General features: G+C 41.7%; 1 protein-coding gene across 1 annotated transcript in view; it reads right to left on the reverse strand.

Moving 5' to 3' along the window:
• Positions 1 to 2390: 2390 nt before the first annotated feature.
• emid1 (EMI domain containing 1) overlaps positions 2391 to 15224 on the reverse strand; it is a 54500-nt gene continuing 41666 nt past the window's right edge. The window contains exons 4-10 of the mRNA XM_037680090.1: positions 7188 to 7277; positions 7029 to 7090; positions 6817 to 6946; positions 4505 to 4549; positions 4292 to 4399; positions 2519 to 2626; positions 2391 to 2422 (exon numbers count right to left, since the gene is read on the reverse strand). Of these exons, the coding sequence (XP_037536018.1) occupies positions 2391 to 2422; positions 2519 to 2626; positions 4292 to 4399; positions 4505 to 4549; positions 6817 to 6946; positions 7029 to 7090; positions 7188 to 7277 (575 nt within the window). The remainder of the gene's footprint in view (positions 2423 to 2518; positions 2627 to 4291; positions 4400 to 4504; positions 4550 to 6816; positions 6947 to 7028; positions 7091 to 7187; positions 7278 to 15224) is intronic.

Genomic DNA, 15224 nt, shown 5'->3' on the forward strand with positions numbered 1-15224 from the left:
ATCTACAACTTGTTAACGTATGGAGTCAGCCCAGTTCAGTTTAGATACTATAGATAAATGCATAGCCCTCACAAAAATGGCTGTAACTTTGTCAAATGTACAAATTTTGAGCTAAAACATGTTGTGGTAGTAGCTGAGAGTCATTCCCAACACATACATTGTAACAGCAGCTGGACTCCAACAGCTGCATGCATGAGCACATAACATGAGGAAGTGAGTGGCTGCTTGCTCATTTTACTGACAGGAAACTGATCCAAACACAGCCTGAGACTTCAAAAATAATTAGATGAGGAGGAAGAGGAAGATGATGATTGACAGCTGTACACATCCTCCCGCTGCCTGATGACTGGACACCAACAGATCAATATAAAGGTGACGGACGTCCAAGCAGCACAGCTCCATGTTTCAAACCTCAAATGTCATTTCTAATCAGAGCATTGAGTTCTGAGACAGCTTTACATCAAATATTCCCACAGTCCTCCTCTTCAGTCCTGATGTAGGGACCAAACAATCCAGTGTTTTCCAAAGGAAGCTCATTGCAGATCCACCCCCACTTATGTTCCCCCCACCGTTACTTTGATGTGAAAGAAATAGCCCAGACTCGGAAACCATGGTGCCAACCTCAGCGCCCTCGAGGCTCTCCACAGCGGAACTCGGAGCTTACAAATCTGTGTGCTGCATACTTTGCTTTACCACAGAATCCATGTATAAAACCCGCCCATGTGGCGACCTTGAAAGAGCCCCCATCTGTCTCTCACGCCCCCCTCCTCACTCAGCTGTCGGAGCAGCCTACATCTGGAAGCTGTTCAGTGACATCAGTGGACAGGTTCTCATCCCAGGATCTAAAGTCTGCATCAGTGTGACCACCTCTGCATCCATTTAACTCTGATCCTGCTCTACTCAGCTGCTGGGCAACAAGGAGCAGGTAGAAGTCAAAAGATTAAGGTCATCGTGTTCTTTTCTGTCTTTACTAATAATAAGCTTTAAGTGTTAAGCTAAAAGTTCACAAAAGTGCAGCATGCTTGAAAACAGGCCAAATAAAGATGCAAACATGTTTCAAGTGGTTCTGCTTTGACGTGAGGTCTCATTGTGTGAATTACCTCACTAAAAAGACCACCATTATAGGAGGAGGTGGGGAAGTGGTTGTCAGACGTGGGTGCACTCATTATTTAAGCTATGGAAGTTTCAAGACCATAAAGATTTCTAACAAAGACTTATTTTGCAACTTTTAACAGAATATTTTTATTATAAAACTGCAATATTTACTGCTTTTTATTTGTTAAAAATCCAAAGCTGATAAAATGAAGTCTAAAGAGCAAACGGGAACAAGCCAACTTACACAACACTGTTCTTGATATGGTTGTGCTCAGTGAAGGAGCTCCAGAGGTTGTGGAGGACATGTTTGTCTTTCCAAAGAGTTCTGAACAGTTCAGATGATTGGTCAACTGAACAATGTTGCATCTGATCACAGCAAATAAGGATTTGCTGTGATTTTATTGTGGTGTGAAGCACGTTGCTTTATTCTCCAGCTGTTTAGTTCCTTCAAAATATTCTAAAGACACTAAGACATCCACTATTTAAGATGGTGGGGGCTGTGGTTAGATCTGTCATTTCTAACCCAAACCCGGAGCTCGGCCCGGCCCGGGCCATAATAATGTGCTTAATGTGTGGACCGGGCCGGTGTCGTGCTTTTGATTGCGTCAGCGGACACACGTGGCTGACGATCCAATTATATGGCAGTATGGTTTGCCATACAATCACCAGCCACATGTGGCCATTTGACCACGATCTGACCGGCCTTGAAAGAGGTAAAATAAAGTTCAGTTAAGCTTCAGATGGGACTATACTGCCAGAGAGTGATCCATCAAAGCCCAAATGGATGTTCATTCAGCAGCTACACGCACGGCTGACGACCCAAACAGGTGAGATCCTAAAATATCTGACATGTCAGAGCAGGGTCCATGTCTGAATAATGCAGAATGCAGGAAGAAGCAGGGATTTAATGTGCTTTGACAACCATGAAAGGACAAACACCCCCTCAGCTCTGATCTTCTGTCCCCTTGGCTACGTGCAGCTGCCGACTGTTAATAACTTTATAAGCAGTCAAAGCTTAATTAAAAATGTATTTTTTGTGTATGTGTGTTCGGACCCGTAATTACTGTTAATTTGTTGGGTTGGGTGGGGTTCAGAAATGATGGCTACGGGCTGGGTCTGGGTCAGGTCAGATTTTTTGGGCATGAATACAACTCTATCAGAATCAGAATAAACTTTATTGGCATTGCACCAAGATACAACGGGAATATGTACGTACATTCGTCCGAAAGATGGGTGGCGTGCACGAAGCTGCAACTATAAAAAGCGCGGCCTTCTTATTCTTATTCAGACTAAGTCTAGCTGTGGTATTGGTGGTCGATGCAGCGGTCTTGTAATCATGAGATTGCAGGTTCAAGTCCAGGCTGTGTCAGGTATATTTGACAATTTTTGTTGTAAAAAGTGTAATTGCTGTACTGGGTCTTACTGTGGTCTGGTTCTGGGATACGGGCGCTGGCTGGCGATGGTGGCCCGGGTGGCCCAGGCAGACCTGGGAGACCTCTCTCTCCTGGGAGTCCTGGTGGACCACGAGGTCCTGAGAAAATAGACGAAAGATGAAGAACACCTGCAGATATGATGGCAGACTGAAACATGACTTAGTGATGTTCTGAGTGGAGGATAAACTGCAACAGAGACCAGAGAGAGAAAACATTAGACGAAGTGATGATGTAATACAATAGTGTCTGATTAGGTGGACATCTGTTTGTCCACATGTGGAGTAAAATCAGTGAACTGAAGAACAGAAGGTTCATTAATGGTCTGCTGCTGGAAACTGAGTGACACATAAAAAACTTAAACAGACTTAAACTCTGCAAAATGTTACTGGCACAAGGTTGACGGTAAATTGACTATTCCCTGCATGCATGCCACCTGTTTTTGTGTGTTTTCATTCACGAAGAGCCTGCAACTGAGGCAGTAAGTGAAAGTGTTCCTCTGTCCTCCTTTGGCAATTCATTTAAAGATGGGGAAAAAAACTCATTACATCACTTGACCTCTCTGAGATCACCACCTTCCTCCCTCTGTCCCATCAACACTCAGCACCTTTCTGTTTATTCCCTGATGAAACTTACAGTCACTGTCCAATAACTGCTGCATTTCTATATGATGTTATGACAGCCTTGATCTGACTTATCCATGGCCTGCAGCACAGCTGGCCATGTTTTGGTTCCTTCTTGGAAGACATCCACAGCACAGTGGGTCATGTTAATGCCCCAACTGGTCCTTTAAAGTTTATGCAGCATATAAGAGAAAAGCATTTTTCCTGAATCATGAGGCGCCCTGGAAGTGATCACCCCTCACCCCCTACACACACACACAAATCTCGAGGATGCTGTGACAAAACACAAGATCTTTGCAACACAAAGTTTAACTTTTCTCCCACAGTTGAGTCATTTTTACACAACACTGGTCATATTCCTTTCCTGTGTTTATCTTTCACTTCAGATTGAAAAGAAAACACAATAGGAAAATCGCAGCGCCGCTTTCGGATACGTATGAAGTAATGGAGACAGGAAAAAAAAACAGAAACACTGCAGACATATGGAAATCATAATGAGCAGGGATTTGTATATATGGCTCGAACTGAAGTCACACAGAGCTGCTCAGAAAGTGCGCTTGTAGTTCAAGTTTCGCTCTAAATCTCATTTTTACACAGAGCGAGGTTCGCGTGTTCGACTGATCCAAAGCAGAGTAATCGACAAGCAGATGCTGTGATGTATTCATACTTGCCAATTACGTTCATCACTGAAATTCTAGCTGGTGGTAGATTACCTGTTTTATTCAACAGGTGAGCTGAGGATTTAGGGGAAGAAGTTTATGACTTGGTTTCTGGTTTGTCCAATAATCGTGAACAATACGTTTAGAAACATGATTTTAAATGCAGGCCGGTAAAATGCAAATTCCGGTGAATAACCAGCAGACCTCAAAGGCCACAGGAATGTTCAGGCTTTTACCATTGCAGGGCCTGTGGATGACTGAGGTTTAAGTAAAAAACAAACACTCTGGACGTTTCAGGTCAGATCTCTGTTGTTTCCACTGATCTTTAGTCAATAGTAAACCATTCAAACATCTTCTATTGACAGCAAAGTAAGAATAAGTAAACTGCTGACATGACCTGCAGGCCTAATGACAAACTGTTTAAACACAGGGTTTAGTTAATCTTATCTCACAACTATCATTAATCTTCATGGTCCACTTTTACCTGCTGGTCCTGAAAGTCCCTTTGAGCCAGGAGCTCCAGATGGACCCCTTGCCCCAGTTTCCCCTGGAGGCCCGTTGGGACCTGGCAGCCCTTGAGACCCTGACTTTCCTACAGCGAAGAAAAAAAAACCAGTCGTGATGAGTAATCATGAAGCTCTAACTGGTTTACAACTCAAATGGTTTGACATCAACTGAAACTACAATTACTTCTTACCGTCTCTGCCAGGAAGCCCATCTCTCCCCTTTTCACCCTGGGGACCTGGAATGAAACACAGTCTTAATTAAGAGGTTTATATCTGTGAAAAAAAATCTGAACTCAAACCACCTGGAGATGACGTTGTGTAAAATATACTCAAGGTTAAAGAGCAGTTTTGCTCAAGAGAGCTCCTTGTTGCATTTAGGTTTAGGGAATATTGAAAAGTCATTTCCAAAATGTTGAATACTTATAACAAAAGTAAAAACTTTTCACGTTTTATGAAGGAGCCACTCATTTTGAACTAAATCCCCTTTTTTAAAATGACAGGTCTTTAAACTAGACTTTTTAATTTCACACCTCTTATTTAAGAACTAAACTTTCCTTCTACCGTTTCTCTTTTATAGTCAGATATTTCTCTTTAATGCTGTTGTCACTTGTTGCAAATGGTTTGGCTCCACCGATTCAACTTCATGGCATATGCAAACAAAAAACCTTTTTTTTCTTTCAACCAGTAACAATCACAAAATGATCACAGCGCTCCCTCTTTGTTGGCGCTACAAACAGCTCTGCAGCTCGGCCGCTTGCTGCAGCTTTCTGCTACCGCAGGGTTAAAAATATTTGGTCTGACTGTGAAAACATCTGTTGCAAAAGAAACGCAGAACAAGTGTGTCATTTCTGTGTGGGATTTTTGGTTACAGTAGAAGTTTGTATTGCACCTATTTTAGGAAGTACTCTCTCAGGTCGCGACGACTTACATCATTAGAGTAACTGAAATTAATTTAATTATCATATACCATATTTTTTGTCATATAAGTCGCACCTTTTTGCATGAATTTGCAAGTTCTGCGACTTATACACTGAAGCGACTAATATACGTACCCCCACCCCACCCCATTTTTATAACACAATTTTTGGCTGAGATCTGACGATTTCATTTGTTCTGACTTGAAAAATATTGAACACTACCATTTTCAGCCACTAGAGGACCCTCAAGCATTATGGCAAGCCAAGTGTCTCATTAATAGGCAAAAGTGGCTATTAATGAGACACTTGGCTTGCCAAAGAGAGCCACCTTTGTCTCGCTCCAGAACTCCTGTAGCAAGTGTCAAATCAGCTGCATTTTGTCGCACCTCCCAGGCGAAATGCAGCTGATTTGACCATTAAAGTGCATTTATTAAGGAAAACTTCAACTGAGACACACCTTTACTATAATGTCAAGCAAACAAACAATTGTTTTTAGGTGGTTATCTTGTTAAAATTAGAAGAAATGGACAGCGAGTAGCCCTCTGCGCGTTAATGTTTCCACGTATCAGCTTTTGAAATGCAGCTGCGTTGACTGTCAAAGTGCGTTTATTAAGGAAAAGTTCAACTGAGATACACCATCCATCCATCCATCCATCCATTTTCTTTACCCACTTATTCCATTTTTGGGTCACGGGGGTCGCCGGTGCCCATGTCCAGCAATCACTGTGCGAGGGGCGGGGTACACCCTGGACGGGTCGCAAGTCCATCACAGGGACACATAGAGTCAAACGAGACAACCATTCACTCTCTCACTCACACCTAGGGACAATTTAGAGTTACCAATCAGCCTAACATGCATGTTTTTGGGCTGTGGGAGGAAACTGGAGTACCTGGAGAAAACCCACGCATGCACGGAGAGAACATGCAAACTCCACCCAGAAAGGCCCCTGGACCGGGGTTTGAACCAAGGACCTGCTCACTGAGAGGCAGCAACTCTACCAGTTGCGCCACCGTGCTGCCCACTGAGATACACATTTGCTATAATTTTGAGCAAACAAATAATTGTTTTTAAGTGTTAATCTTGTGAAATTCTTGTTGAAGTCCTCCCATGCACGCTCCCGCGGCCGTCATTTTGGCTGCCAATCGATTTTTGGCACAACACTGACCCACTTTTCCGGGTGGTCAGCGTGACGCATAATAGATGTGACTTATACAGCGAAGCAACATATTTATGTTTTTTCCACTTTATTAGACATACTGTATGTGGACTGATGCGACTTATACAGTGGTGCGACATGTACGGCGGCAAGTACTACTGCTGGATTTTGGCACCAGCAACCCAGAAAGGTAAAGCGGATGACTGGATGGCTGGCTGGATGGATGGCTGGATGGATGGATGGACATTTAAGCTCTACATAACATCCTGCTTTAGTGAAGGTAAATAAATGTGTGTAATGAAGAAAAGGTGCAATAGTAGTGGACAACAAAATGTGCCTTTTTTGGAACATTTAGCAAAAATAAAACTCTAAATTTTATATATTTGTTTGGGTTAGCTTGAAATTTTATTTGAGCACAACATAGGATACCTGCAGGTCCCTGCTCACCAGGAGCTCCCTGAGCCGGAGCTGCTCCCATCAGCAGTGACTTCTCTGGAGTTCCTCCTTTGCTCTGTAAGTGACGATGTGAAACAGCAGCTGGTGCTGTGAGTAACTGCACCTGAGATATGAAAAGAGTTCAGGTTAAGTTAATGACACGGATGATTAAAGTAGCACTGACATAATGCTCAGCAGTTCTTCACCTTTGCCTCCAGTGAGTTCATCCTCTCATTCAAATCTGTGATTCGACTGCAGTTGAGACAATCTGCAAAACATACATTTATTTTATTTACTTGAAGAACTCTAGTATAAAGGCAAACTTTGAATTTGTTTTGTCAAATAATGGTACAACATGATCTTACTTGAAATCGATTCTCCTGCGCGTGCAAAGGGACGCCGATGAGTGGTGGGATTCCTCACTGCTTCTTGAGCTACAAGCTGGTTCCTTCCATCTGTGACAAAGATTACAATGCAAACAAATGTGTGACTTGGTTTAAAAACTGTTAGGATTCCTTTAGCTTTATAAGATAATCAAAACCTAGAAAAAAGTATTTCTGTGATAAACTGGAAATAAAAAGTTGGAAGCAAGGTGGAATTTAACCTGCAGTTACCCTGATGACCAGCAGGGGGAACTATGTCTCACTAAAACTTTGTTAGCAAAAGTTCTTGAGTTAATAGTTCTAATCTATATCAAGAAAATTACATACCTAATTTAATCAAGAGTAAATAATATAAAAATATATATATTTAAACAAAGGCGCTTCACTACGTGCATGCGCAGTATTCATGTCTGTGTGATGGTCTTTAACATGAATGCTTACAAACCAGAGGATGACGTCATGATGACTTTTTTTCATGCAGCTTTTAATTTCTTATCATGTGCAACACAGGATTCAAGTAATAAAAACTGCCATTCAAATTCATCTAAATAGTTTGATGTAGTCCAGTTAATTTAATTAGCAAAACCTAGTAGTATCATTAAAATAAAATATGTTGTTTTTTTAGTTTAATTAGTTACAAAACTTATTCTAAACATATCTAACTTCTGAGCAGATGCTGTCTAAGTGTGTAATAGATAACATCTCATCAATCAAATGATGTGGATGCTAAAGACAGTTGTTCAAAAGCTGACAAACTGAGAGCTGAAATCATCTGAGAGTGTTTGAACTTTTCTCTGATTTTTATTTCCGACAGACATTTTGTGCGTGCAACATCTCTGCTTTCCCTATCCGTTCGCTTTCTACGAATTTTACAATTGTAAGCCTAGACAGAGGGGCACAAAAAGACAAAACAGTAGTTTCTTTGTGCGAGGAGAATGGGCAGTCTCGGCTCACATTCTGTCTTTCTTTCATTTTATGAAGTGTGGGAGTTTGTCTTGAGGTTCTGGATGTTTTGAATGGGAGGACTTCAGTGGAAACGCTAGACTGACTCCATTGTCTGGGCCTGGCCTGGCTGTGGTTGGCCCAGGTGCTCCTAAAACAAATAAGGGGCTGGGGTTCAGCACCTCATTAGCCACCAAGAAGCATGTCTTTTGTTTCAGTGGCCAGCAGCCACAGCTATCCCAAGAGATTGACTCGAAAAAGCCGTAAAATAGCACCTGCAGTACAGAGCTGAGGAAGAAGAGCGGCACTCCTCTTAAAGAGCTTCACTTCAGATGTGATGTGATGATGGCGTAATGGTTGAGTGATTATCTCTAAACAGTGAAAGAAGAGAAGGAAAAGAAGGACAAAGGAAATGTTCCAAAACACTGTTTCTGCCTCAATTATTTCCCTTCCTCAACTTCTGTGTTCATGGTCTCATTGTTTGGGGTTTGGGACATTTCTCAGAGGATTACACGTGTAGACATTTTAAAACCATGTAATACAACCTGAGACTGAAATGTTATGACACGAGCTCTGCATGTCCTCTCTTTACATGTTTCAATACCAATGCAAGCCTTGAGAAGAACGCACACTTCAGTCTGCACGGGGTGAAGGCTGCAAAGGCAAACGGGATGTGTGCATGTTTGCTTGTGTATGAGCACATCCTGCAGAGTTTTCCTGCAGAGTTCAGGCCCTGCAGATGACTGCTTTCAATTACACAAAGGAGGCTCTGGGTATGTATACCCTCTTGTTACTTTCTTAACTGCACCTCTTTTTCCTCTAAAATAAAGAACTTTAAAGATCTGCTCACCCAGCGTCGAGCTTTGAATGAAGCATTAATCCGGATTTGGAGCAGAAACAGCCACACATTTCTTACATACGCTCCATCATGCTACAGCAAGACTCCTGCTTTTGTTGCACCTCATGTGACAGAATCAGCAAATTGTGAGAGCTTTTGTGTGCGTATGTGCGCGCGTGCAGACAGAGAATGACAGAAATGCTTTAAGTGTGATCCATCTCTTCGTTGGCCAACATCAACATCATTACACTGTATCCATGCTTTGATCTCAGAGGACTAATTGTCCCAGCGGGGAGTGGGGGGGTGGTGTCGATCATGTTGCTTCGATGTTTAATCAGAGTCAGAGCTCCTCATTAGTGATACCCCCACCGAGACATCAGCCGTCTCGCTGCACTTTTTCCTCTCGCACGGTTTAGAGGTTTGTTTACCAACACTCCTCTGGACGAGCTTTGCTCCTATTGGATCTCAGGAAAAGAGGAGCAAAATGCGAGCACTGAACGTTATCTTTTTCCAGTCTCATAATTATAGTGTGTGTTCAAGAAGTCACGAAAGATGAGCGGAGGAGCTGCTGAAGCTGAGTGATTAATGATATATAACGTAAAAGTACAACCATGAGGTCAAACAAGACACTTTGTGAAATGTAAGACAGAATCAAGTCTGACACACACATTTTACAGAGTCTGAGCTTTTTTTTTTTATAGACTGTGATGTATAAGAACATGTGATTGTGGAAAAAGGCTCCAAATCCCATTTTACTAGTCATCAGCCCTGAAACGATCATTAATCCAAACGACGAAACGTTTCAACAAAGAAGAATCTGCCAAAGGACTTGACTCAACATTGTCAGAATCACTAATCCAGGGTTTCTAAATATGTCTCTAGATACTGCAGTATTTATTTATTAATGTATGTATCTATTCATTTAAAAGAAACAAAGCTAATTCATCAAAAAGAAAAAAAAACATTGAATTAAAAGGGTGCAGAAAGAAGAAGAAATTTCTTATAATATCTGCCTCGTATTTAAAAAAAATATATGAATGTATTGATGAGTGTGGGCAGTGGGGACCTCCAAGCCTCACATGTAGACCTGCAAGCTTCTGCAAAATCCCCCAAACAATATTCTCTCCTACATTTCCTCTGATTTAAAGCACCAGCTGCAATAAAAGGATAACAGAAGATGAGTCCAGTCAGTGTGTCAACTCTTAATCACATTTACAATATTCAGCCGAGAAAGAACAAAGCACTTCTAACGTTACAATAGATGCAGCTTAAATTTGCACTTACTTTCCTCTGATGATTTATTTTTAATCAAGAAAAAAACATTGCAAAAACTTGTAAGTTAAAACAAAAAGTTCAATAGAATATGAAAATGAGAGTAACCAGGGCACAGACACGTGAAAAGTTTTGGGAGTCAACACAAGAGAAGTGTGAACAGAGCCAGAGGTGACTTCACTCAGGAGAAAACAACACTTTCAGATTGAATTTCACAAAAACTATCAATAACCCTGCACAACTGCTTCATCACAACTTTATTACTGAGTTAAAATTCCCACTTGAACATTTAGGGCCTCACAAGTCAGACAGACAACGAAGACAAACGCAGTGGCACTTCTGCAAGTTAAAAACCGCACATGTGACAATTAATGACTTAGTTCACACACTTTGATGCTTTGACTGCCTGACTTTGGAAGTTCATCTTCCTCGTTGTTTGGTCTCTGCAGAATAATGGACTCTAACAAGCTTTTTGAATTCTCAAGCCCAGTTTTACAGCCGATGGATGAGCAGCATATGAAGGTCTTTCTCCAGTCAAATTGATTTGTCTCAAAGTTTGAATTTTCTTTCAGAGATAACAGTTCAAGTTCTGGCAGCAGCTGTGAAGGAAAACAACACACACACACACACAAACACACACACAGCAGACGCAGCAGAGTGTGAAGTCCTGATCCATCTCTGTCGGGCCCATTGGCTGAGCTCAGCGCTGCAGCACCATTAGTGAGCAGGTGCTGACAGCTAGGCAGAGGAGGCGTTTATCTCTGTCTCTACAGCGCTCAGACCAAACTGCTGCTGCTGCCTTCAGATAAACACACAGTCCATTTACAGTGAACGCTGGAGCTCTGCACAAGCTGAGCTGAACAAGGCGGCTACTCAGGACGGATGAGAGCTGACACTTTCTTCCAGAGTTGATTTTAACTGAAGCGGTGTGGGTACAAGAAAAAAAAAATCCAAGCTGATCTTACAAGAAATCAAAAAGAGTAACAATTTATAGTTTTATGATTCAGAAGAAGAAATGGGTGGTGGGGCTGCAGTAGCTCGTGTAATCCTCAGGTTGCAGGTTCGAGCCCAGGCTACATCAGGAAGGGCCATCGGGCGTAAAAAAATTGCTAAATCTTTTATGTGAGTTTGCTCGCTGTGGCAACTGCTGAAGAAGGGAACAGCTGAAATAAACTTACTGTAATTGAGAAGAAATAATAATAATGATAATGTAAGGAATTTGTGGTGTTAAGTACTGTCAACCACAGAGTGTGTAGTTTTCAAGAAAAAAAATACAAAATAACTTTTAGCATAATACATTTGCAGGAAGAAATAGTGGGGGAGTCTGCTCAGAAAACTTATATCTGCATTTTCTTTGCTTTCCCAACATTTTTGGTTTCTTTAATCAGGTGATTTATTTACAGATAAGGACAGACTACCTTGGAACTACTGCTCTGCTTGTTCATCTGCAGCCTTGAAATCTGAGCAGCACTCATACTGGATGTGTTCAACATAATGGTACTTCTTCCAGTTATTTAACAGTCAACAATGGTGTACCACAAGGCTCAGTCTTAGGACCCACCCTCTTTACAATCTACATAGGTAATGTAGGTCAGAGCATCCTTGATGCATCCTTACATTTCTATGCTGATGACACAGTTGTTTACTGTCGAGCTAAAACAGTTGTTAAGGCTCTCCAGCTTTTGCAGTCCGCATTTGACATCACCCAGTCAGATTTGTTCCACCTCAAACTTGTCTTAAATGCTGATAAAACCAACGGGATGCTTTTTTCAAACAGGAAATCGGTCCCAGCAGTTCTTCCTCAGATTTTATTCTCAAATGGTGTCCCTATTGAGTTTGTTGATTCCTATAGATATTTGGGTATCTTGGTCGACTCACATCTCTCTTTTAAGCTCCATGTGGAAAACCTAGTAAGGAAACTGAAAGTTAAATTGGGTTTCTTTTTCAGAAATAGATCCTGTCTAACTTTGAATGCTAGGAAACACCTTGTAACTGTGACTTTCCTTCCCACCATTGATTACGGTGACATTATTTACATGAATGCTCCTACAAGCACCCTGCAGATGTTGGATGCTGTCTATCATGGTGCACTGAGATACATAACTGCATGTGATTATCGTACCCACCACTGCACCCTGTATTCACTGGTTAACTGGACATCATTAACTTCACGCAGACTCTCCCACTGGTACATTTTCATCTTTAAATCACTTCTTGGTCTGCTGCCTTTATACATCTCCTCCTACATGTCACTGCGTGAGTGCAGCTACAGCGTGCGCTCTCAGGACATTATTACCTGCAGTGTTCCCTCAATGAGGACTGAACTTGGCAAAAGGGCCTTCTCCTACTCCGCTCCTGTTTCCTGGAATATCTTGCAAAAACATCTGAAGCTCTCGACCTTGACCTCTCTAAGTGGCTTTAAGAATCTGTTGGACTCCTGGCAGGGACCAATGCAGACATGTTCCTGTTTTTAGTTTTCTACATTCACCTTAGAATCTAGCTGTTTTTTTGTTACCTTTTTTTGCCATCTTATTTTAATTAAAAAAAACAACCTGTATGCCTCTTTTACAATTGTCTATTGTTGTCGCTCTTGTCCATTGTTGTCCTCGAGGCTCGATGGGATTAACCTGTCTAAATAAAGGTTGAATGAAAAGTTCTGCTGTAATTACAGGTGAGAACAAAGTTCAGCCCTACAACGACTGGTTAGAAGAAAAGTTGACCTGAGCTGGAACGAGCCAAACAAAGCACAGCAAAGCAGCCAGTCTACATAGTTAAGGTGTTGCATAGACCTGCTGCGAATACAGACATATTTTAAGGATCCTGATGTGAGACGGCAGGGTCAGACAGGGTCTTGCCTCATGTACAACATGTCTCACCTCGTCAGCCAGCAACATGAGACAAAGCAGCGCAGAGCTCCATAAATCCTCTAACAGCTACAGATCACAAAGTCAAATCTTCATACGTTATTACCATAAATGGACATTTTTACTTTGGTTACGTTGTATAAGAATTAATTTATTCTACTAGTTTGTAAAGCTGTTTTCTTTTTCCTTCAACTGTTCACTACAGCGAGTCATCCTCCTCCACTTCACACTCATCCTCTGTCCTCACTACATCTACCTCCATGTCCTCTCTAACTGCATCCACATATCTCCTCTTTTCCTGGCAGCTGCAATAGACCCATTGTCCCTCCTCTGGACATGTCCAAACCATCTTAGTCTGACCTCTCTAACTTTATCTCCCAGTTGTTCAACCTGTGCTGTACCTCTGATAATGTCATTTCCTAATCTTATCCATCCTTGTCACTCCTAAGGAGAACCTCAACATCTTCATTTCTGCTGCTTCCAGTTCTGTCTCCTGTCTTCTTGTCAACTGTCTCCAAACCATATAATATAGCTTGTCTGCCCACTGTCTTGTAAACCTTTCCTTTGACCCTTGGACCCTCTTATTTGCCTCTTTACCACATGCTCTGTTTTCCTGGAGTGGACCCTAAATACTCAAAGTCCCTGACCTTTGTGACCTCTGCTCTTTGTAGCCCCACCATTCTAATGTTGCTTGTCTGTTTAAAAGTTTTAAAGTCTTTGAGGCTCTGTTTTAAGTCTATAATCTTAATTTTAGTATAAGGAGCTCACACACTTTAAAAGAATACCATTTGTCAATGAGTATAAATATTGTTAGCTGCTGCTATTTACAATAGCTTTTCACCAGATAATTAACAGACTTCTGTCAGAGAAAGAACGTGTTTATAAGGAGATGTTTCATAATTCGCATGTAAGATGCAGAGCTTTTTGTACATAAAGCAAATGAGCATAAATTCAGTTTTATTTGTTGTTTTTTACCGACTGACATTTGCCTTAATGCACTCCAGTTGTGTTCATTGTGCTAGTCTATGTGCTGTGTTGAGATGCCATCTTTCCCAGTGACAGCCTTCAGTTTTTCCTGTTTGTGCTGATTCTCATCAGTTCTTTCAGCTATTGCAGCCCATCCAGATGTGTTCACACACACAAGCTCTAATCTTCCACAGGAAAGAGGAGGGTCTCCTGCCTTTTCCTCCCCTCTCTGTTCAATTCACACCACCGTCCCTCTCAATCGCTCGCCATTCATTTCTCACTCTCTCTGTTTTTCCAGCACATGCTTGCAGTGATGCTGATGTCAATGACAGTCATCTGTGTAATTACAGAGTTGGAATGAACGGTGTGACTGGTGGCAAGATTGGGACCTGCTGACAGAGATGTGTCAGTGTGTGCGCAGCACACTGGAACAGGAGACTGGTCACCTTGAGCACCAACAGCTGTGAGGTAGACCTCTCTGTGCAGGATGCAACACAGCCTCCCTATATTCTTTTCAGACTTCCTGCTTTTTGGATTCTCCACAGAGTTTCATCGTGGGAAACCAGCAGCTATCTGACCCACAGACATTCAGAGCAGACTGACAGAAATACCTGGAAGGCATTTCTAGATACTAATTACAGGCAAATTGAGCATTGTTTAAGTCACACACAACCTTCTCCTCTAATTACTGTTCACAGGGGTTCTCTGATGTTTGTTAATGCATTGGTTCAGTGAGTTTGAGGTTTTGCAGAATGGCTAAGATTAATTAAAATCTTATGGTAAATGGACTGTACTTATTCGGTATTTAGCACCTTTCTATCTTATCAAGATACTCAAAGTGCTTTATATTACAATCTGTGCCCTCATCTACCCATTTATACAGCACTCTACTTTATCTACACAAAGCTAATTGAACAATTCATTTTAAAGAGAATAATCAGTGCTTTAGATCACATTCTTACACTGATGGGACACACATTGAAGGCAATGAGGGGTTCAGTGTCTTGCCAGAGACACTTCAGCGTGTGCCTGCTGGAGGATTCGAACCCCCAACTCTTGTATTAGAGGACGGCTGCTCTAACCTCTCAGTAGCTATGTTTACATGCGCAGAATTCTTTGACCGGATTGAAATGTGTT

Source organism: Nematolebias whitei, chromosome 8, assembly GCF_014905685.2.
Source record: "Nematolebias whitei isolate Nwh7 chromosome 8, NemWhi1, whole genome shotgun sequence".
NCBI classification, from domain to species: domain Eukaryota; kingdom Metazoa; phylum Chordata; class Actinopteri; order Cyprinodontiformes; family Rivulidae; genus Nematolebias; species Nematolebias whitei.